Raw genomic sequence first — 23,004 nt, 5'->3', positions numbered from 1 at the left:
ATTTTGAATATCAGAAAGATGGCTTATAATATCGTGACATATAGATCCATTAATATAGTACAGAAACATGTACACGCAAAATTACTCCATTTAAGACATGCAGGCGTAATTAGCAGTGGTAAAACTTGACACCATTAATGTACGTTCAATCAAACTCGCCCATCATAAACAGCTGTCGTTAGCTAGGTAAGCTATAAAATAGAGCACAGAAAGGGTCTCCGCAATAGTTCTCTATTACTCGTGAATCAGATCAACAAATCAGTATTTCTGGATCGACCAACGACTTTCCCTTCGCAATGAAATCGGCTTTGGTATTTCTCTTCCTCTTGGCGACTGCCTTCTTTCTGGTTCAAGGGGAGGAATCCTTCGCCGATTCGAGCTCGCCTTCAGATAGGTTGGGTTTCCCGGGTATGTAACAAAGAACCTTTTTAAACCTATATAAGAATGTGATGTTTTGTTTTGTTCTTGTTCTTTTTTTTTTTTTTTTTTTTTTTTTTTTTTTAATGAGAAATGTGCTTAATACTTTAAAAATTTTTTTTACCATGCATCTTGTAATGTTTGAAAATTCAACATGTAAAAAAAAATAAAAAACCCGCTGTCAGTAATTTAAAGATGAATTCCAGTCCGTACTGCGCTCTCGGCTGCATGTTTATGTGAGCCCACACGACGTGTTTACAGCAAAACTAATCCGCAACTTACATTTTTCTTCATAATTACGCCAGATTCCTTGCAGCAGATAATAACGAGTGGGCCTGACGCTATTTCAAACCGACGTTTCGCTCTCGGAAATTCTTAAACGAAACGAACTGTAATGGCGGACTAAATTCATGTATGCTGTCACCGAAGTGTAACGTTTCGAATTAAAAAGAAACGAAACAACCCCGAGTCTGCGCAGTCGGACTGGAAATCAGCTTTAAGTACTAAGCCTAATGTATGTTATACAACTTTTTTTGTTATTTTCTTTGTAGTCAAAACTTTCCCTGAATTCCAACAAATGTACGTAGACGGTTTATGTTTTTTTTTTCACATCCGCACGATGAAGACTAACAATAGCCAAGAAAATAAAAGAAAATCGGCGGCATACCTCGATAAAGCAATTTTTCCCCTTTCGTGTTTCAGATAGCATTCCTAATTCGCCAACTATCAGTAAACATTTCAGTATATGCTCAAAATTTTATTTTTCAATTTTGCCGTTGACCCTTCTTTAAGTTGTTGATTCCATTGGCGCTTCCAACGCATTTTCGTCCCCAGAGCCCCCTTTCCGTCTCAACCGGCGGGGCCTCTGCACGAGGAAAAGGTGTAAAGGCCCCGCCGGCTAAGAAAGACAGGGGGGGGGGGGCTGGGGACGAGATTGGTTTTGAAGCAATTTTTATCGCTCAAAATAAACTTAGTATCATGGTCTAAACTATTTTTATTATAGGTTGCATGAACAAATTTTCCACTGGATTCTGCAAGCGGTTTAATAAGTTCTGTCCATACAGTGATCGCAATGGTGAATTAATGAGAGAGAAGTGCCGCTTTACATGCGGCTGTCCTTAAGGTAAGATATGTATATGACCTCTTACGCAATTTAATTTCAATTTGATTTTCGTCTTTGCGAATTAATGTCCACAAATCCCACCACCTACATGACAATTGCAATCTCAATAGCTCACTTTGAAAATTGTCCGCGGGATCGCTTATTGGATTATTTTAAGGTTAGTACTTTATGCAGCGGGGTTGGAGCCTTTCTGGGGTCACCCAACTCGGCTTCTTCCCTCTTATCATGACGTTTGGCGATGCCGTTAGCCGTCCTTGGTTATGGACCATCTCTGTGGCCTGCACACCCCGCAACAGGAGATGGATTAGCCTGTAGGCCAGGAAGCATTGTACGCCCTTGCTTTTGCTCGGGTGCTTGCCTGTCCAAACCACAAAACATAAAAAAAACCTGGGGGCACAAAATAAGCAAATATCCGGGCAGTTGGAACTCTGAATGTGAAAGCACGTTAAAATGATAGTACGCTATTCATTTCAGGGTCGATTAAGGGTAAGCACAAGATTTCATCGGAATTATGTATACTTTCTTGAAAAAAAAAAGCCTACAAATTACACTGTAAGACATGCTAGCGGAGTACTGAGCAAAAAAAAGAAAAAAAAAATAGCAAAAAGACTGATGAGTGATGCTTATGACCATATAGGACATGTAGGAAGACAAGTATGAATAACTGTACATGTATCCCCTGTGCCGTGGGCGTATTAATATGCCCATTTAAAGAAGTGGAGTTACTTAATTTTATCTTTACATTTTCACTGCATACCTGTTGAATTTAAACAAAATGTGTATTTTGTTATCTCTAGGGTAAAAAGGACTACCGCCAAAGGAAGATGTCAAAGATTAAAAAAAAAATGTTTAAATATTAAACATAGAATTAATATTATCACAATGGATTAACTTTCAAGTTAGCACTGTGTAGCCAATACGTTTCAACTTATATATCCTATTATTTGAAGGTAATTAAAGAAAGACCTGTAAACACTTAATTGTCAGTGATCTTTAACTTTAAAACTCACATTAAAGTAGAGTTCCTTGTTGCTTTTTGTATTGGTTGTAAAACGCGAGTTCGCGCGGGTTTTGGTTGGTCCAACGAACGTGAACACGCAAGACAAGCAAACCAGACTCTAAAGCTAATCGCGGAGATTTAATAATCCAGTTTTGATTGGTCCATTGAATTATACAGTCTCCATAATTCAGGGAGGAAAACAAATAATTAGTGTTTAGTTTAGAAAGGGCAAGGATTCATAAAAAAATAAACAGGGAAACAAACTTCTGTTCAACAATTGACACCTCAGATAGAAGACTAACTTGCGCCACAAGGTCAAAGGAAAATTCCTCCACCTCGACTTTGTATTTTTTTTAGAATTTGTCACAAATTGAATTAAAAATGATCTTTGCTCACAGTTCTCGGTCATTCAGCTCGATTTCCAGTAAATTTGTGTAAGGTTTGTTATGAGCAGTTTTCAATTGAGTGTCGTAAAACTAAAACCAAAGTATACTCTGGCCATCACAAAGACCCAGACAACCCAAAACCAATCAAAACTCGAGCAAATACATGTAGCTGGCACGAAGCGCGGGAAAACGTGCGCGAGCAGTCACGATTGGTTTTGGTTTTAGTTCTGATTGGCTGAGAAAGTGGTGCGAGATTTTAAGCCAATCAATAAGCATAGTAATGCAAAACCGAAGCAAACGTAATTTACTTTCGACACTCAAGTGAAAACCGCTCTATGAGCATTTGCTATTGAGTGAAAAAGGATCAATGAAGATATGAGAGTGCTTAAACCAATTTCATAAAGCAAAGTGAACTAACGGAAGTTTCAATTTGCGGTGGCTGATAGAGACGGCCTTAAAAGAAGGCAAAGTGGGTGGAGCCTGGGAGGGGGTGGGGGGGCATCCGTGGGGAAAATGAGTCCTTTCTTGGACGGAAGAGTGGGCAGGCAGAAAGGGAGTCAGGGAAACAGTGCTCTTTCTTGCTTCTTAAAAGCGGTAAGAAGAGCGATTGGCACTTTGAGAGCAAGGCTTGAGGGTGTGTGTGTGTGTGTGTGTGTGTGTGTGTGTGTGTGTGGGGGGGGGTGCAATTACCTTTAGTAGGCACAAATATGAACAAGGAATATTACATCCCCCACGTTAAGTGAAACACGATTCCGCCCTTACAATGCTGATAAATCTTGAACTCATAAAAATGAATGAAACATTCTTTCTTTCTTTCAAGTCTAGATAGTAAAATAAATACATATAATATTTGTCGGGAATGCTCAGTATACTCAAAGTGATAAAGTTCTGATTTTGGCAAATCACTTGCAAAGTTTCCAATATTCTTTTCCTAAAAAAGCTAGCACTTGTGAGTACTTCAAAAGAAAAAAAAAACGACAGTCTGCTTAATTTGCCTACAAAAAGGATAAAAAATACGAGTTTGTAAATAAAAGACTCTTTCAACAATTGGCATTGTTTATTGTCAATGACGTATCAATTTATTCAAAATTATTGTCACAATTTAATTTTTCTTAGTTAATCATTGTCGTATATTTGTGATCAGTGGTTGTTTCTTTTTGCTAATAGGATCGATTGTCTTTGCAGCAGTCATCATTTATAGAATACGTTCAGGATTCATTTTCCCCGCGTCTCCGTTTCTCTGCAAAAAGCGAAAAAGAAATACTTAAACAAACCAGCAAGCAACTTAGTTTGAAAGTCCTACTCTTTCTCAAAAGTGAACTCTGTAACAATTAATGACTGAACTGAATTGTTGAAGAGTGATCTTGTTTTTAACACAATTAATAAAGATGAATTTTTCAACATTGACACGAGCATGGGACAAAGAAAAATTCTGAGACCCCGACGAGAATCGAACCCATGGCCTCCCAGATACCGGTTGGGCGCTCTAACCAACTGACCTACGAGAGACACGTGGTGAGCTGGGCCATTACTAGGTTGATATTTGATACGCGTCCTGCAAACTGCTTAGTGTAGGATCAGCAATGTCGAATTCATCTAGTGTGTAGTAATTCAAAAAGATGGTAAATTTTAAGCTCATTGATAAATAATGAAGATGAATTGTTCAACAATGGCACGACCATGGGACAAAGAAAAAAAAATTCCCCGACGGGAATCGAACCCATGGCCTCCCAGATACTGGTTTCTTAATGATTATATATTAAAATAACTGTTACCTCGTTTGGAATAACGAGGTATTTTTTCGGCTCTGTCGTACATTTCATACACTACGTCAGCTTCTCCTTCAGCCCGCTGATTCGGAATCATATTTCTACCACCACGAATGAGTGCTTGTCCTGACCCGAAGAATACGCCAGCCAGTAGTGCTAGTAGCAGTGTTGTAACCAGTATTTTCTTCATGGTGTTGGAAAACTTATAGAATAAAAGGAATAAGTTTACTAGTGATTCAAAGCAACTTTCTATTTACCAGCAAGATAAGTGATTTTTTCGCACGAGACAAATGGAAATATGAGCACTCATCTTAAAAAAACTTTCCAGAACAATTGAAGCCCAAAACTGCATCAGTCAATTTAACTGCATTTTCGCCTTCTTTATTTATACGCCTGTTCGTCCGTCTGTCCGTTCGTTCGATCGTTCAATCGTTCGCTCGTTCGTTGGTTCTTGTGCGTGCGTGCGTGCGTGCGTGCGTTTTTTCATTCGTTCTTTCGTATTCGTTCGTTCGTTCGTTCGTTTTGTTTGTTTGTCCCCGCACCACCACCCTGCTATCCATCCATCTGACCGAGGAAATTTCAGGAGTCTTGTGTAACAAACAATTGTTTTAATTGAATATCCATGCTTCGTAGTTTGTCATAATTTGATATAAAATTATAGATCGGGAAAATGGTGCTGGACGGACATCGACTTTTACCTTAAAAATGAAACGAGCCGTTGACTATATTTCAGTGAATTAATAATTTCGGAGAAAGAGTGAATAGAAAAGATTGAATAGGCCAGAAACAAAGTAAATTGTCAGCAATTTAATCGAATTATGTTAAAATCAAATTAACTCAAGTTTAACTTCAGTTCTGACAAAGCAACTGTTGGTTTTACTGAATTCGCCATAAGTAAATCCTTTTGAACCTTTTGTACACTTCATTATCATCTAAAAAAGCAAGATCATGTACGAAACATAGCATTTTTTAAAATGAAACTAGATGAAATACGGAAACAACAACAAAGACGATTGTTCGATTTGAAATGTAATGGTCGGAATGGATAAAATAAGAAAATATAACAACAAATAAAGCAAAAACATCGGTTACCTTTCAGCTAGTTCTCGAGCGTAGCTTGTTGTAATCAAACTTGATGCCACTGCAGCTAAAACCGATGTGAAATTATGATTCAGTGGGAAAAATATATCCCTTGTATATATCTACAATATCTTTTTTTCTTACGTGAAAGGATATTGTCCACTCGAAAACATCAGATCTCCGAAAAGAGATAAAAGCCTTGAAAGCTTTCAGGTAACTCTAAACAAAAGCCGACATGTCGTCTTAATAATTATTCAATTTATGTAGTGAAATTTTAAAATCTAACATTTCAATTACTGCATCAAATAAACGTTTTTTTTCAAGCAAATTTTTTAAGCGAATTTTCCAAATAAATTCTCTTAAAAATGGTAACGCCATGTTGTTCTGTCGCTGGATGGGAAATTTATGTAAGGCTCTCCATTAGTTTTAACTGTAAATTATATCTTTTTGCTTTTGTAGAATTCAAAGAGAAGGAAATGTAGCATAAATGTCATTTCGCTAATGAGGTTAAAATCAATTACTCCGATAGTTTCAAAAGATATGACAATTGTTAACCTATTTCCGAAACAAATCTCGATATTTAGTGACGTTTAAGTCAATTAGAAATATCTGCTGAAACGTAGACAATAATAATTCATTACTTAAGTTCCGCTTCCTTATAACAAAGAAAATAATAAAAAACCAAGCCAGCTAGCTTAAACCTTAGAAGAAAAACTTACGTTAAGCAGGACAGTTCCCGGTGCCCAATAAATGTTTAAAATAATGTTACTTGCTTTTCGCGCCTGAGTTTCTAAGAAAAATCTTGCTTTTGGTGCCGATCAAACATTCATTATTTTTCTAGAAAAAAGTATTCGTGGTCATGTATGAATATTACATCTAAGGAAATTACAAAGTAACAGTTTAGATATGATTTTTCTTTGAACTAAGCGAGACAGACGGACTGATAAAATCTGTTCATTACAAATCATCATTAGTATCCGCTCTTCCTAATTGATTTACAGCACGGTGCTTTTCCCATAGACAACATTTCAATATTATTATTTTATCTACAAGGATTTGAGCCATCAATTGTTTACAGGAAATGAAAACTTGGTGTACTTCACAAGGCATCCACACTTTGTCGGAGCAAATTGATTACCCTGAGTTTTGTTGCGATTTTAAGATATTTTTTAGAGGGATCTGCACCATGATCGCGGAAACCATTACTTGAGCGAATTTCACGTGCGCAAGAAACTGGATTCTAGCATAACGTTGCGTGTTTCACTTTTCAATGAGTAATTCGTTAAGGTTCGAGATTATAATGGTAGGGTTAAAGCTGCGTTCGAGCCTAGTTGCCCATCAGGCCGGAGCTTATCCCAGTTTCTGTAGCATAAAGTGACTAGGAACATTTGACTACTCCACTGCATGGAATGCGAATCCATCGCAGGGTTACCCTCACGCGGAGACCTGATGATGAGCGCGCTGGAGTCCGGATCGAGCCCTGGCTGAGGTCCCTTCATTTTGTTCTTGAGCAAAATACATAGTGCCTCTCTCCACCCAGGTGTATAAATATGTACCAGCGAAAATTATACCGACCACTGGAGTAAAGTTTAGAGTTAAAAGTTCGAACAGGAATCGTTCCCTTCAACCTTTTAACGATAGTAAAATTCGCAGAACAAACCGCTTTTCAGTTGGTTAAAAATCTCTGGAAACAAAACATCTCTTCAAAACCACAGCAAAACTGAGGAAATTAAGTTCGTTTTATAAACATACTTCTCATCGTATAGTTATGGCTTGTGTGGGAACCCTGTGATGTTGGCATTAAGTATTTTACTATCCTTATTTTTCAGAGAGAAAAACGCATGTTGTGGTTTAAGTATATCTTTGGTTCAAAATTTTCCGAACCAGTTTGATTTATGTTTCTTTTTTTTGGTTTCAGATTATGATAATAAAGATGAGACAATGAAAAATAAAAATTAAACTGGTTTGGGAAATGTAACTGAATCTTTACCATTAACAGAATAAAAACTGCTCGCAAACCTCCAGCATTAAGGTCGCGGGGGACAGCTTAGGTTTATCATTATGCATTTATTTAAAGCGTATGCACGAAGTGCAACGACTGACATCGACAACTTTACGACGAGATATTTGCATAAAAATATGGCACGCGCGCGTGATTTGATGTGTTTGCGTGTGGAATTGTTTATGTCTTTTTGAAAACGCATTGTTCTCACCATAAAAGCGTGTAAATATTACCATAATTACTACTTGGAAACCGTGTTTTGATCGTGACACCTTCGGAAATCTGAAAATTGGACTTTTCCGACAATTTTGTGGCAGAGATTCATCGCGGATATAGAACTTCATGACCTGCCACTGCAGAGGGCAAACTAGGAATACTGTAGTGTGTCATAAAGAAGCGGAATTTTAAAGAGCGCTTTTAGAAAGAGATAGAAAGCATTAAATTCAATTGCGATTAAACCATCATAACTTGCTGGCAAACTTTAAATTAAAATATCCGCTTCTGTTATGACACACTAGAGGTAATGACTGATCAGTTATTGAAGATCACAGAGTGTTGTCTCCTATCGATCCGCAAACTCTCCACAATATTTTCTCCCATTTTCACTTCCGAGGCTATATCACCCCGTCAAGTGAAATCTTCCAAGTAAAAGATGACATTCGTAATATTCCATCATTTCTTTACGTCTCTGTAAAATTTGAGCTTAATCGCACCCATAACGGCCGAGAAATAAACGTTTTAAAAGATGCAGGTCAAGCAAAATTTCGCCTAATAAATTTATTCATGCTGTAGGTATCCCCCGCGACCTTAAGCCAAATTATGTGGAAGCATAATTTAATAAAATGGATATTTAATTTGTTTTCCGGGGTTTTTCTTTTCTTTAGCCGCAGTAGCAGTTGAAAGGTAAAATTGTGCTCGATTTGCCTTGCACAAGGAATCTCATGTACAACTCCGCAATTATTTCGAATCTTCCGGTTATTTAACCAATGACGTTTGACATAATTAATTTTCTATTACAAGACAACTTTAGACTAGAGATTGAGCGACGAACATTCACTCGCCAAGATTTATGGAATGATTTATTGATTGTAAAATGAACTCAGTTCTAGTTTATTTTTTGTGGGACTTGGAGAATAGAGAGAGGGAGAGAAAAGCTTTTTGTATTTTAATGAATGTGCTTTTTATCAACTACATGGGATTCAAATCTAGAGGTTTGCCGCTACACAAAATATCTTATTATTCATCTTTATCGTGAACTCAGACACATAAAAAAAGCCTCAATGTTTCATAAAACTGTGCACACGCTAATAACGGGAAGTTAGGTCTAGTAGAAAAAGTGAGTGTTCAGAAAGATTAATTTATATTGCGAAGAAGCAGCTTTGAGCATGAAGACATAGTCTACTTTTAAGTTATCTTAAGTGACCTTCTTTTATTTTCGCCTGCAGTAAGTAGTTTTTAGTAGTTGAGGAAGCAAGTATGCAAAGTCGGTAACTAGTACTTAGGTGATAACAGAGGTCCAAAAATAGAATGGAATAGTCGCTGCAGAAATGAAAAACCGTAGCCATTTGTTTGGTCATAGGACGACATAGGAAAATTTTGTTTTTAACGATTGAGAGGCATGGGGACGAACGATCGAGAGGAATGGGGTAGAATTATCAGAAATTAACATTCTGGCGGCACGATGATGTAGCGGCCCACACGGGGAAGGGATACAAGGGGGTACACCTATCCTAAGCCCAGAGACCCTCTCCCCATCCTTCCTAGGCCCAATGAAGGAGAAGGGACGAAGTTAAATGAAGGGCCTGCAAATGAGGAAGGATTATCATAGTCTGATGAAATATTGTATCAAAAACAACATTCTGGGCCGTGAGTTGAATTAATGCGAAGAAAACTGAAACATAGGGGAAAGTTCGATATGTGGGACTAAGTGTAGCAATGACAGATAATATAATATGCAAAAATAGCACTACTACGTGAAACTGCTCAAACTCTCCTGCTAACACAAAGCGAGTGACGAGATTAAACTATGGACTCGAGGAAATTGTCGTAATTGTATAGCAACTGTGCGTAAGATGTCAAATAGCCTACATCCTTAACTTCCTTTCAGCTGGTACTTTTATTTCACAGTGTATTGACAAGACTACAGTCGAAATTGAAAGGTGATCACATGGTTGAGAAATTTAATAATTACTTGTCGTCATTGTTAATTTTGAAGGAAGTTCTCATTTAAGATGCAGGCTAATGTAGATTTTATTATTTCGATTTGGACTACTCATAGAGCGGTACGCACAAAAAGTTTAACCCAAGTTTTGATCACTGAAGCATCTGACAACGTTAATTTCCGTAATAAGAAGAGAGAATCGATTAAGCGTTTGTAACTACTTCAAATACGTAAATCGCAGGACCTTGCAAAGGTTTGTGTTTTGTTATGTTCTATTGAGTCCGCAGAGTCTCTCGTTAATTTTCCCTCAGTATTTGTAATTCGTGTAACCGTTTCTATTCAGTTTTTGTATCCATTCTATCTTCTTAGCTCACAAGAGTAAAGCTTGCCATATCATATGGTTTGGAAAGGCAAAGGCACAGGCACTAATGTTGCAATATTTGTGAAGGGATTTTGAAAAAAAAAATAGAAATCATTAACCCTGAGTGCATCAAACGAGGAATTGAGACATTTCGTTTCAGTGAAAGTGGTTAAATAAACCGGGGTGATTTTTTCTTATCTTGCAGACAAAGTTCCTGTTGTTAACTGCCGCTGTTACTTTTGTATTCTTTCTACACGGCACAAGGGAAGTGGTGAGTACAAACCTAAATTGATTAGCACCGAGGCAAGGGCCCATACTACTCTTGAAGATTTTATAGTTGAGTGTGTTATCATTGATCATAAGAAAGAAGAAATAACGATGTAAGACTGCGAATAATTTCAAGGTAAAACGACATTTTACTTTGTAAAAATTTCACTTTCTGGTGGTACGAGATCGAGTTAGCGCTATTTATATGTACAATCGGAAATTTTTCACGTATAAAACGTACACTTGCACAACGGTATAACTGTTCAGATTTCAATCAAAACTTGTGAGAGGCCAGAATACTTGATCGGTTTGTCGTTAGTTCGACTTTACTGAAAATCCTTTTTTCAAACATAAACGGAAATTTCAACTTTAATTTCATTCTCTTCTTATTTTGACAGAACTGCTTGACATGAGCGACAGAGAGGAAATTGTACAAATCATCTCTATCGGCCTCATTGTTGCCAATTTCCTTTTCAACACCCGTCGAGTTCTAAAAGCCATCGAGTTATGCAAAGAATGTCTGTTCATCCTCGACAACACACCACTCATAAAAGAAAAGAAGAAATTTGCATTACCTTACGAGGAGATATATTGGACGATGGTAACGGCGTACTTGCATATCAATGATTACACAAATGCAATAAAATACGCAAGAAAAAATCTCCAAGTTTTCCGCGAATGCGGCAAAAGGTTGGAAGAATGTGGCATAAGCATAATACTAGCGGCATTGTATCTTGATCAGAGTAGGTACGTAGAAGCAAAAGATCTCAGTGAGAAAGCACTACTAATCAGTGCAGAAATTGGTGACAAAAATAAAGAAGCGTTATGTTACGTAAACCTTGGGGCGGTGTATCAATCAGTTGGAGAATATGAGAAGGCGAAAAAATATCACGTGAAAGCACTTGCCATTAGCAAAGAAACTGGTGACAGAAATGGAGAAGCCTTATGTTACGGAAAACTTGGAGAGGTGTTTCAATCTGTTGGGGAATGTTACAAGGCAAAAGAATATTACGAGAGAGCCCTTGCGATAAAAAAAGACATTGGTGACAGAGATGGTGAAGCTGTCGAATACGAACACCTTGGAACTGTGTTTGAATCTGTTGGAGAATATTGCAAGGCGAAAGAATATCTCGAGAAAGCACTCATGATCAAAAAGGAGATGGGGGATAGAAACGGAGAAGCCTGTTGTTATGGGAACCTGGGAATTGTATTTCAATCTTTTGGTGAGTTTGAGAAGGCGAAAGAATATCACGAGAAAGCACTTACGATCTCTAAAGAAATTGGCCACAGAAAAGACGTTGCCTCCTGTTATGGAAATCTTGGAACTGCACTTGAATCACTGGGAGAATATGAGAACGCGAAAGAATATCTTGAGGTAGCACTTGCGATCAAAAAAGAAATCGGCGACAGAGACGGAGAAGCCTGCTGTTGCCGAAACCTTGGGAACGTGTTTCAATCTGTTGGGGAGTATGTCAAGGCTATAAAATATTATGAGGAAGCAGTTGCGATCAGCAGAAAAATTGGTGACAGAAAAGGAGAAGGAGCTGCTTCTGGAAGCCTTGGGACTGTGTTCCTCTCTCTTGGTAAATATGCCAAGGCAAACGAATTTCTTCAGAAAGCACTTGCTCTCAGCAGAGAAACTGGTGACAAAAAAGGAGAATCCCTTGTTTACGGAAACCTTGGAATTGTGTTTAAATCAATTGGTGACTACAAGGAAGCTAAAGAATACCTAGAGAAGGCACTTATGATCAGTAAAGAAATTGGCGACAGATACGGAGAAGCCTCAATTTGTGCAAATCTTGGAGTTCTTTTTGAAGTCCTTGGTGAATATGTCGAGGCTGAAGAATATCATAAGAGGGCGCTTGCAATAAGCGAAGAGATTGGAGACGTTAAGAAACAATCCAAATGCCTCTGCAATCTTGGATGGGTTATGTTTCTTGCAGGAAAGATTCAGGACGCTTTGTCGTATCTTCTTCCAAGTATTCAGAAATGCGAGGACTTACGAGGTTTTCTACGAGACAACGATCAGTTTAAGATATCTTTTTTGCACCAAAATTATTACCCTTACTGGATACTCACTGTACTATTCTGTTCTGCTGGAACTCCCAATGAAGCGCTTTACGTTTCAGAACTTCGTCGGGCCAGAGCTCTTGCAGATTTAATGTCAGTTCAGTACTCCGTGGAGAATCAATTCTCAGCTAATCCTCAATCATGGGTTGGTATTGAGAGTGTCATGGACAAAGAACTCAGTTGCACTTGCCTATACTTGTCTTATTTTGATCAGGATATCTTTTTGTGGATTCTGAAAGCAAGAGGAGTCGTTCATTTCCGAGATGTGGATGGAAAAGAAACGATTGCTCTCAAAGGATTGATCGAAAATTTGGACGAGTTTTTCAGTAACGATCGCTTCAGAAGTTTTGGCATTTTAAAAGATGAAAATTGCGAAGACCGATCTTTGAACGATATTGAACGGAAACCTTGTGAGAAAGATACCCGTAAATCTTCGCGAATTCGATATGATGGTAAAGATAACCAAGAGAGCCTCAAACGGAATCTTTCTCTGTCCCACAAATGGATCATCGCTCCAGTAATGGACTTAATAGAGGGTCCAGAAATCATCATTGTTCCTGAACGGTCTTTATACAACATTCCATTTGCCGCGTTACCCGATGAAAGTGGAAAGTACTTATCAGAGACTTTCAGAATCCGCTACGTTCCTTCCCTGACGACTCTCAAGTTCATTCAGAACAGCCCAGCAGACTATCATAGTCAGACTGGTGCACTGATAGTGGGAAATCCTGATGTTGGTGAGGTGCATCTCCATGGACGTCTAAGGAACATTTCACCACTGGCGTGTGCAGAAAGAGAAGCAACCATGATAGGAGAGAAGCTGGGTGTTGAGCCTTTGCTAGGAAAGCAAGCAACTAAGCAAGCAGTACTTCAAGCGATAAATTCAGTTAGTCTGATACATTTCGCTGCACACGGTGATGCAGAAAGGGGAGAAATTGCCCTTGCTCCGGCTCTTCGTACTCCTAACGGGATCCCACAAGAAGAAGACTACTTATTGACAATGTCTGATATATCAAAAGTTCAGCTGCGTGCTAAACTTGTAGTACTAAGCTGCTGTCACAGTGGACGAGGACAGATTAGAGCTGAAGGAGTTGTTGGAGTCGCACGAGCATTCTTAGGATCTGGTGCACGCTCAGTATTAGTGGCACTGTGGGCTGTAAATGACAGTGCAACAGAGCAGTTCATGAGTCGTTTCTACGAGCACCTTGTTGGTGGGGATAGCGCCAGTGAATCTCTTCACGAGGCCATGAAGTGGATGAGATGTAACGGCTATTCTGAAGTGAGACAGTGGGCACCTTTTATGCTGATTGGTGATAACGTGAGATTTGATTTCGGAAAATCAAAGTAAGTTTCAAAAAGAAAAGACTTCAATTTTTCTAATAAGTGACAACCTTTTATTTATTTTTAAGAGTTGTTACTTTTTGGGGACGCTAAAGTCGTAATCTTGACTTGTAAAATTATACAGAAATTACTTGCGAGAAGTAAAACTTTCTATTCAACACTTTGAGCGATCTTTACTGTGATACTGTTATAACAATATGAAAATCAGTAAAGATTTTGCTAGGAGGCTCCACCCACTGAGGTGAAGCCTCCTGTTAGATTTTTTCGCATTATATTGTTGAATTTTATTTTCAGTAGTCAATGATGTATTTCAAGTACGTGTATCATTCAACCCAATGGGGAATTCCCAACTGTACTTTTCTAATAGTTATTTCGCAAGTCTTTTAAGTTCTTGTTTTGGTCTCGGTAGTAAAATACATGTTCATTTATGACAATTTATTGGATCTCAGGTTCTTTACTGTTTTAGCTTTTGATATAAAGTTTAGTAGCTTCAAAGTTTATGAAATGGGTTATCTCAAATTGACTTTGGTATACCTGACCAAAAGATTACATTATAGCATATTTTTATATAGTGGGATAATTTGCTGGTATGTTTATTTTTTTTATTGTTGTTTTGTTTTCTCTTTAAGGTGACTTTATCAGTGCGCCATCAAGTGAGATCTTAAACACGAAACTGATTTGACCCAGCTGAGAGACTATTTGTTGGGGTTGAGTTGTAAACGCTATAACTGTAACTTGACTATCGAATTTGCTCTGACAGTTTACTTTGCTCGTTTTTTTGACTGAAAATGCTTCGGGCAGGAAAGATCTAAAGAGAAATATTACATATATTTTTTCTTTTTTTTAATTTTGTAAGATACCCTCGAGCCTACCTCCCATAAGCGACCACTTTCCCTTTTTTTTTTCTTTTTTATTTTGTGGGGAGCTTTTTTGGGGCCCGGCCCCGGCCCCTATTTTGGGGGGTTAATTTTATTATTTATCCTTCAGTAAGCGACCACTTCATATGATCTGACCTCACTATGGGCGCCAATTGGGTAACGAGAAACATTACAACATACCCTGATTTGATGACAAACTTTGTTCTTACATTTTGACATTTAGTCTCTTACATCCAATGCTCGCTAATGACTATTGGTTCATCGTGACACTGCTAGTACTGCAATTTGGAAATTGAGGACGCACTGAAATCTCTTAGAATTGCTAGATGTGATTTTGAATAAAGCGTTTTGGGTTAACCGATGTATCTGTGGATGGATTAAGCCTCTTAAATGCTTGCAGCCTTCGGCTCAAAATTTAGATCCCTGTGGTCTGACCTACTGTGAGGGACTTCATATGCTTGACATTTTGGGTGGTCGCTTACGGGATGTTTGACTGTAGTTAACGGAAGTTGATAATAGCGGGGTGCTCCTTGGGTAGTTAATGATTCCCCCAAGGCACCATCCATACGTCTCCGGGTCAGTCTTGATTTGGAGAGACTGGTTCAAGGTTCCGAGTTTTTTTAAGACTTTTAGTACACTTTGATTGACAATCTTTACCATTTTCCACTGTCGGTGTAGCTTTTTTTTATTAAATGCTTATATCAACTGCCTGGCCTCGCTAGTCCCTATGTTTATTCCAGGTAGCCAGTATTATATTTTTTTAATACAATATCTTGAATTGTAAAGTGTAAAGGCAAGAAGCGTATAATAAAGATTATTGCCGTCAGCGCATGTTGTTTCCTTTTTTCTCTTCGATCAAGGGTGAGACAATTTGATATCACGAGGTGTGGAAATTAATATTTCCACTCCTAGTGATATCAAAAAAGGCAAGTCCCCAAACCTATCTGAACGCAAAAAAACCTCCCCATCCTCCTTCTCCCAGTGATAGACTAGACGACTTTCATAAAATTTGAAAGTTATGACGCATTTTTTAGTAAAAGTCGGTAACAGGATTTTTCTTAAGTAATTTGACCTGCTGAAAACGAAAATGCTTGTTACCAAAAATTCTTTTGCGATCTTCAGTCTGAAAATGACGTCACAAAAAAGGCACCTAACATGACGCCATTGCACCGTTAACCCTAACCATAACTTCCAGAATATTAAAACAATCACAGTGAAACTTAGAGGATATATAGTTTGTCCGAAAATCTATCTTTTGTTATACGTCACGTGGGATGATTACGTCACATCACGTGGCAATTACAGATCATAATGTCAAAACAGGCGCCATCTTGGATCCGCCATCTTGAATTTCAAATTTTTTTCCAAAACGTCAGAAAATCGCCCAAAATTACTGAAAAGTACTCAAAATAAATAAAACGGTGCAAAACAAAAAACCTAAAAAGATTTTGTGTTCTATTAATTTCATTAATAGAACACAAAAATCACACATTTTGGAAAACATTCCTGTCAAAATGTCATTGCCATTGTAATGTCAAGTTCCCCAAACAACAACCTATCCTTCCAAATTATTCCCAGATAAATTTTAGATAAACTCGCAAAGTTGGCAGTGTTCGGTTAAATCTTGAAAAAGTTATAAGCGTTAAAAGTTAGCGCGGTTACTTCCCCCTCCCACCTTCCCCTACAGGTCTGGATAGGGTTAACTTTGTGAATAAAAATAGGTTCTAAGCCGTATGCACTATATTTGCATCTTTTTATACCAAATAAATTGCCTCCAACCTAGTTCCTGCCTTTTTTTAGAATAGGCCACAGAAAGCATTCCAGGCAACCTGTGGCGTCATGTAATGACGCCACATATAGCTTGCCATTTAACTACACAGCGACAGGATAATTGAAATGCTGAATGAAAAATATAATAAATACTGTCGACTCTATAGGCTGTTCAACTGTGGCTAAAAGTTAAAGAAACAACTGAGATCTATACCTTTACCGTTATGGAATCTTCGTTGGGTCTATAAAAAGGAACGGTTTCATTTAAAAATTGCGAACACATTCCTTGGACGTTTCGCTATTAGGAAATAGTCATTTACATCTTTGCCTTATACTTATTCATATTGGCGGTGTTTTTGCTTCAAATATATCTTAGAAGAAATAAAAGTACTGAACAACCAGCTTTATAGGCAATGATAGGGCTTTTAAGTTATCGAAAGTTGGAGCGTTATTCTTGTGCATCTTTGACGATTCATCTTGCTCCTGTCAAGACACAGTTTCCAACCTTTTGCACCACAAATTCTCTCACCTGTTTTTGCTTTTTTTGACCAAGCTCTTTGGTATTTAACAGCGACAGATCGTTCGTGGCAATGCTATAAAGTCAGGTTTGATTTTCTGGTGGCGAAAATACTTATAATTACTTAATGATGGCGAGCAATAAAGATTCATCCTTCTTGCCCCAATCTTTCCTACCAGGAGTAGACTTGTTGCGGGAAAACTTCTTGGCTCAATCCAAACATTGTGTGTGTAATATCAGCAATCTGTGACAGGGGATTATAGAACAGTGCCACTCTACTCAATGCTGATTACTTCTTGGATATGTCCACGATCCCTCCTCCTCTTTTCCCTATCTCATTTAGCCATTCAAGACTGTGATCAGCACTGACCTGGCTGAATTTGCTTGCATTCCATTTGAAAAGGAAGTTTCCCTTCATATGGCAACATCGGGCGGAAACTTGCAAGTACAGATCTCATATCCCCTCTCTATGAGCCCGTGCGAGAATTAAGAGGATAGAGTCCATTTCCATATATTTCCAACAAAACGTGAAATTGACCTTTTCTTCGGATCTTTGTGTTACAAATTCGTCGTCAAGGGCATATTTTTCTTTTCCAAAATTTGTAATTTTTGTGTTCTATTAATGAAATTAAGTTAACATTAATGCAATTATTTTCACCTTTTTAGTTTTTTGCAACGTTTTATTTATTTTGAGTACTTTTTTTAGTAATTTTGGGCGGTTTTCTGACGTTTTGGGAAATTATGAAATCCAAGATGGCGGATCCAAGATGGCGCCTGTTTTGACATCATGATGTAATTGTCACGTGATGTGACGTAACCATTACACATGACGTATTATAAAAAATAGATTTTTTGACATACTATATATCCTCTAAATTTCATTGTGATTGCTTTAATATTCAGGAAGTTACGGATAGGGTTAACGGTGTAATGACGTCATCTTAGGTGTCTTTATTTGTGACGTCATTTTGAGACTGAAGATCGCAAAAAAATTTTTGGTAACAAGTATTTTCGTTTTCAGCAGGTCAAATTACTTAAGAAAACTACTGTTACCAACTTTTACTAAAAAATGCCCCTTCATTTTTCTGAGAATGACTTTACGCAAATACCGACTAGTCTATGAAGGATCTTGCAAATGCAAGAGAAGGATTATCATAAACTGATAAAATATTGTGTCATAAACAAAATTCTGCGTCGTGTATTGAATGAATGCGAAGAAAACTGAAACACAGGTGAAAGTGAGATATGTGAGACTAAGTGTAGCAATGACAGATAATATAATATATGCAAAAATAACAGTACGTCAAACTCCTCAAACTCACCTGAATAACACAATCTCAGTGAAGAGATTAAGAACTCGAGAAAATTGCCACAAGTGTGTAGTCACTGTGCCGGAGATGTCGAAAAGCCTATATTAACTTTCTTTAAATCTGATACCGTTTTGGCAGTGTATTGAAACGCTCCAGTCGATGGAGATGGTTTACTTGGGTCATTGTTAATTTTGAAGGAGGTTTGCATTTAGGACGCAGGCTTAAACTCGGGTTTTATCATTTCGATTTGGACTTATCATAGAGTGGTACGTACAGAAAGTTTAACCCAAGTTTTTATTCAAAGTAATTGGCGAAGTTATTTTATTATAAGCAGACAGGAACCGAATTAGCGTTTGTAACTAAACTACCTTACGTATCTCGCAGGACCTTGCAAAGGAAGGTGTTTATTATGTTCTTCTGAGTCCCTCATTAATTTCCTCTCAGTATTGTTAATTTCTATAATCGTTCCTCTTCAGTTTCTTTACCATTCTTTCTACTGAAACGCACAAGAGAAAAGCTCGCCATAACATATGATTTGGTATAATTGAGGCTCTACCGAGACTAAGTTAAGTGTATCAGACACCCCTCTGTAACAGACCTGGTGGAACCCGACCTGGTGGGTTATTTTGCCCTCCCTGGTGGAAATTTGACCTCCCTGGTACCTGGTGATTATCTGAAAAATCCCTGGTCGATTTTTTTCCTCCCCGGTGAAAAAATTTTGTTTACCTGGTCAGGAAAAAAATTGACTATAACTCAAAGTAAATATAGCAAAAAGTAATTGTTAACTTTTACTATTCTTTTCGTCGCTTGTTCTGCTGTCATGCACGTCACTGAAGAGACAAAACAGATATGTTTCCTTTACTGTATGTATTTCGAACTTGTGAATGATTCAGATCGAGCGATTTGAACAGCGCGCGCGGCCCAAGATTGGAAGTATTTTTGACCCGGCTTTTAACAGCGTTTTATTGAATAACTACGCAGAGGATAATCAGCTTATTCTTGGTGAGTATTAAGCGGCTTGTTCCCTTCGATTAAGCAGCCTCGAGCAGTTTGAGAGGCGCTTGATGTAAATCATGTTTAACTTTGCAGCTCGCCGGCACAATGTGATGTAAAATATACGCCAGTTATTCAAGTACATTCAAGATCATTCAAGTGGCGTATTACGGTAAATTTTAATTAAGCTGCCTCAAATTGTAAGTACTGTCTAAATAGAACTTTGTGTAGCTTTCACCTACATGAGACTATTGATGCCTACGGCTGGAGCCCGGGGCTGGGGGACAGCAGTCATTAATTAACACGTATTTTTCGTTGCTCGCTAAATCCAAAAAAGAGATAATTTATTCGACATGTAAAAAATATAAGCAAACGGTTCTCTTATTTAGATTTTTTTATGCTTTGACCTTCTAAAAAAGGATCAACGAATAAGGGCCGGCATATTGAACATTTTTCAACTTTAAAAGTAAACAGATGACACAGTTTAAATTTATCTTGGTGCACTCGCGAGTGGAGAGGCGCTGATTCTGTCTCTTGATGCTAGGCTCTTTTGATAATAAATATTTATGCCATTTACCTTTCTGGAAAAGTAATTAAACTTGTATTCAGATTAGCAGGGCTAGATAGACGTTCAAACTAGGGAGTTGAGAAAATAATTATATTCCCACGAAAAAATCTCCCAATTTCTTTGAAAAACTATCGAATATCTGGCTGAATTAACGCTTACCTAGACTTTCTCAAAGTCCTTCGACGCGCAGTTTAGGAATTTTTAGTCGTTAATGTATGTTTTGGCAGGTGTAATTCGTCGAGTGCAAGGTTGATTGCCTGGTGAAGCGCGTCCAGTTTCCCTTTCAAAAATAAGACGCTTTGATTTTAACTGAAAAGGTCTAGAAATAATCGTGGCTTTTTAAGTTTATTTTAGGTGCCTATTTGCATATGAAACTCCTTTTAAAACGCACGAAATGTGATTTTAGCCTGTCTATTTTTTTTCAAAATATCCCGGGGAGGCATGCCTCCTGGACCCCGAGTAGCTAGCCTGTGAATAGGCTCTAGAGAAGGATTACGCGAGCGAAGTAAGCGGAAGAGCTCCCGAGTAGCTTACATCTTCGGAGTTCACACGATTGCATCTTTCAGATCCGTCGTTTCGTCGTTTGCATCTTTCAGAACCGTCGTTTCAAATCCTGCCTGTAGGCCTGCTAAGAACTGGAAAAGTAACATGCATCAAAAGGAAGTGTAATCATTTTCAGACGATGATGTCAGTCCATCACCTTATATCATAACGTTATTGGCGGAATTTGTTCTTCTGTTCGTCATCGCTTCTGCATGCATTGCGTGCCTTGTTTGATACCCTGATGGACAAAAACGTGCATGCGAGAATTTCAGAGGATTTTAGGAATATAACCTCGGCGACTGCTTTAAGCCCAAGGGTAGACTTTTTAAAAGTCGTTCGCTTCTCGTTTCTCGTTTCCGCGCTCTGTGTGCTTTTCTCTCTTTGCGCTTGCTGAGCTCGACTTGTAGGCAAGTCTAGTCCAAGGGTAAACTAACCATGTCAATAGTAGGGCCATTCGTTGGCTCATTGGGACAATTATTTGCTAAATTTGACCCATTGCGGATCTAGTGGCGGTAATTCACTGTTAGATACAAAGAACTCACGGGGATCTCAAAACGGCCCGTTTGCCGTTTCTCCTTCGCCACCTTTCTTCGTGTAAGAGCAGGATACAAAGAGTGTGTTACTTCAGTTGTTTACGTGCAATGCGAAAAAAACGACGGTGTCATCTACAGCCCTTAGACGACATCGGTGCGGAAAATTGTGCACGACAACCCCGCTAAGTTTATTGCATACTAGCTCACAGAGTTCGCATTAATAATTGGTTGATTTAATATATCAACACCCTCCCTGGTGAAAAAAAGTAATCAACCTGGTGGATTTTTGACTGCCCTGGTCGATTTTGTGTTGAAAACCTGGTGGAAAATCAGGTGTCACCAGGTCTGTTACAGAGGGGTGTTATCAGGCACTACAATATTTGTAAAGGAATTTTCTAAAATAAGAAATCATCAACCCTCAGTGGATTAACTCTGAAGCATTCTCCTTTGCCTGCCTGATTTCATAAAGAACAACGAGGAATTAAGACTTCTCGTTTTAGTAAAGTTGATTAAAACGTAGGCCAAAGATGCCGTGTATAAACATATACGATTTTTTTTCGTATCTTGCAGACAAAGTTCCTGTTGTAACTGCCCCTGTTGCTTTTGTATTCTTTTCACGCGGCACAAGCTAAGGAAACTTTATTTGATTTGCACCAGGCAAGAGTTCATACTTCTGTTATTACTTACTTAAACTCTAATCAGTAATCAATAACGATGTAAAACTAGGAAAAACTTCATAATAGAATGACAGTTTACCTCGTAAAAATTTCACTTTCTAAAGGTAAAAGACCGGATGAATGTGTTGTATCTACAATATGTAATATGGGCGGACGGGGTGTCTGGAAAACCCGATTAGCGAATAGCGAATAGTCGCGAATAGCGAATAGTACGGATAGTGCGAATAGTGACGAATAGTCGCGAATAGTCGCGAATAGTGACGAATTTTGTCATATTATATTTCCAATTTTATTTTCGGTAGTTAATGATGTATTTCAAGTACGTTTATAATTCAATATTAGTGTACTATTTTATGCTGAGTCAACGACGGGAAATAAATAAGTTTAGGGAAGTTCCCGTTGTACATTTCTTATAGTTATGTTGCAATACCTAAGGGAAATAAAATTTGCAGGTATGTTCATTTTGTTGTTGCTGTTTTTTTTTTTCTCTTTTAGGTGACTTGGTAAGTGCCTCATCAAGTGAGAACTAATGACCCAGCTGAGAGACTACTTGCTAGTGTTGAGTCGTAAACACTATTTAATTGTATCTTGACGATTGAATTTTGCTCGCTTTGTTAGCCTGATCGAATATGCTTCGAGCAGGAACGATATTCAGAGAAATGTTACACGGATTTTTTTTGTTAATTTATCAAATGCGCTCTACCTTCCCTGTGCGAGCACCTCCCGTAAAACGACCACTTTTTCAAAACCAAATAAATTGCTTCTCAGTTAAATACAGGGGGAGACTCTTGTTGACCTCGTTGACGACCGGCCGCGACTGAATTTTAGGGCTGATGGCAGGTTCGAAATTTTCTAATGTTTTTATCCTTCAGTATTAAAGCGACGTCGACCACTTCATATGATCTGATCTCACTACGGACACCAATGGGGTAACGAGGCACATTGCAACCCTGACACGATGACAAATATTGTTCTTACATTATAGCATTTTATTCTCTTACATCCGATGCTAGCGAGTGATTATTGGTTCATCGTGACTGTTAGTACTGTAATTTGGAAATTGAGAACGTACTGAAATCTCTTCGAATTGCTAGATGTGTTTTTGAATAAAGCGTTTTGGGATTAAATTTGTGGGTGGATTAAGCCTCTGAAATGATTGCAGTCTTCGGCTCAAAATTTAGATCCTCTGGAGATGGGCCTCCCGTGAGGGACTTCATGTGCTTGACACTTTGGGTGGT

The 23,004-nt window shown here is 38.2% G+C and overlaps 1 protein-coding gene and 2 long non-coding RNA genes across 5 annotated transcripts; 2 read left to right on the top strand and 1 right to left on the bottom strand.

Annotated features, from left to right (window-relative positions):
- Window positions 1-105: 105 nt before the first annotated feature.
- LOC144637694 (uncharacterized) lies at window positions 106-2,937 on the top strand. The gene is made up of 3 exons (XR_013567758.1): window positions 106-408; window positions 1,421-1,540; window positions 2,338-2,937. It is a non-coding gene; the product is annotated as an uncharacterized LOC144637694 (long non-coding RNA).
- Window positions 2,938-3,964: 1,027 nt separating this feature from the next.
- Window positions 3,965-5,925, bottom strand: LOC144638513 (uncharacterized). Its single transcript, XR_013567960.1, has 3 exons — window positions 5,788-5,925; window positions 4,702-4,897; window positions 3,965-4,166 (listed from the first exon to the last, which is right to left on the bottom strand). It is a non-coding gene; the product is annotated as an uncharacterized LOC144638513 (long non-coding RNA).
- A 4,503-nt stretch (window positions 5,926-10,428) lies between these two features.
- Window positions 10,429-22,343, top strand: LOC144637674 (uncharacterized). 3 transcript variants are annotated; one of them, XM_078496733.1, is made up of 3 exons: window positions 10,429-10,570; window positions 10,965-13,980; window positions 22,262-22,343. In XM_078496733.1, the coding sequence occupies exons 2-3, from the start codon at window positions 10,976-10,978 to the stop codon at window positions 22,263-22,265; spliced, it is 3,009 nt and encodes a 1,002-aa protein (XP_078352859.1). In that variant the 5' UTR covers window positions 10,429-10,570; window positions 10,965-10,975; the 3' UTR covers window positions 22,266-22,343. The 3 variants fall into 3 exon arrangements, with proteins under 3 accessions (XP_078352859.1, XP_078352858.1, XP_078352860.1); XM_078496732.1 differs by lacking the exon at window positions 22,262-22,343 and adding an exon at window positions 14,620-14,855; XM_078496734.1 differs by lacking the exon at window positions 22,262-22,343 and adding an exon at window positions 14,607-14,646.
- Window positions 22,344-23,004: the final 661 nt, after the last annotated feature.

Source organism: Oculina patagonica, chromosome 14 (assembly GCF_052425735.1).
Source record: "Oculina patagonica isolate OP01 chromosome 14, crgOcupat, whole genome shotgun sequence".
Classification (NCBI taxonomy): Eukaryota; Metazoa; Cnidaria; class Anthozoa; order Scleractinia; family Oculinidae; genus Oculina; species Oculina patagonica.
This window is presented reverse-complemented; position numbering and strand designations above follow the sequence as displayed.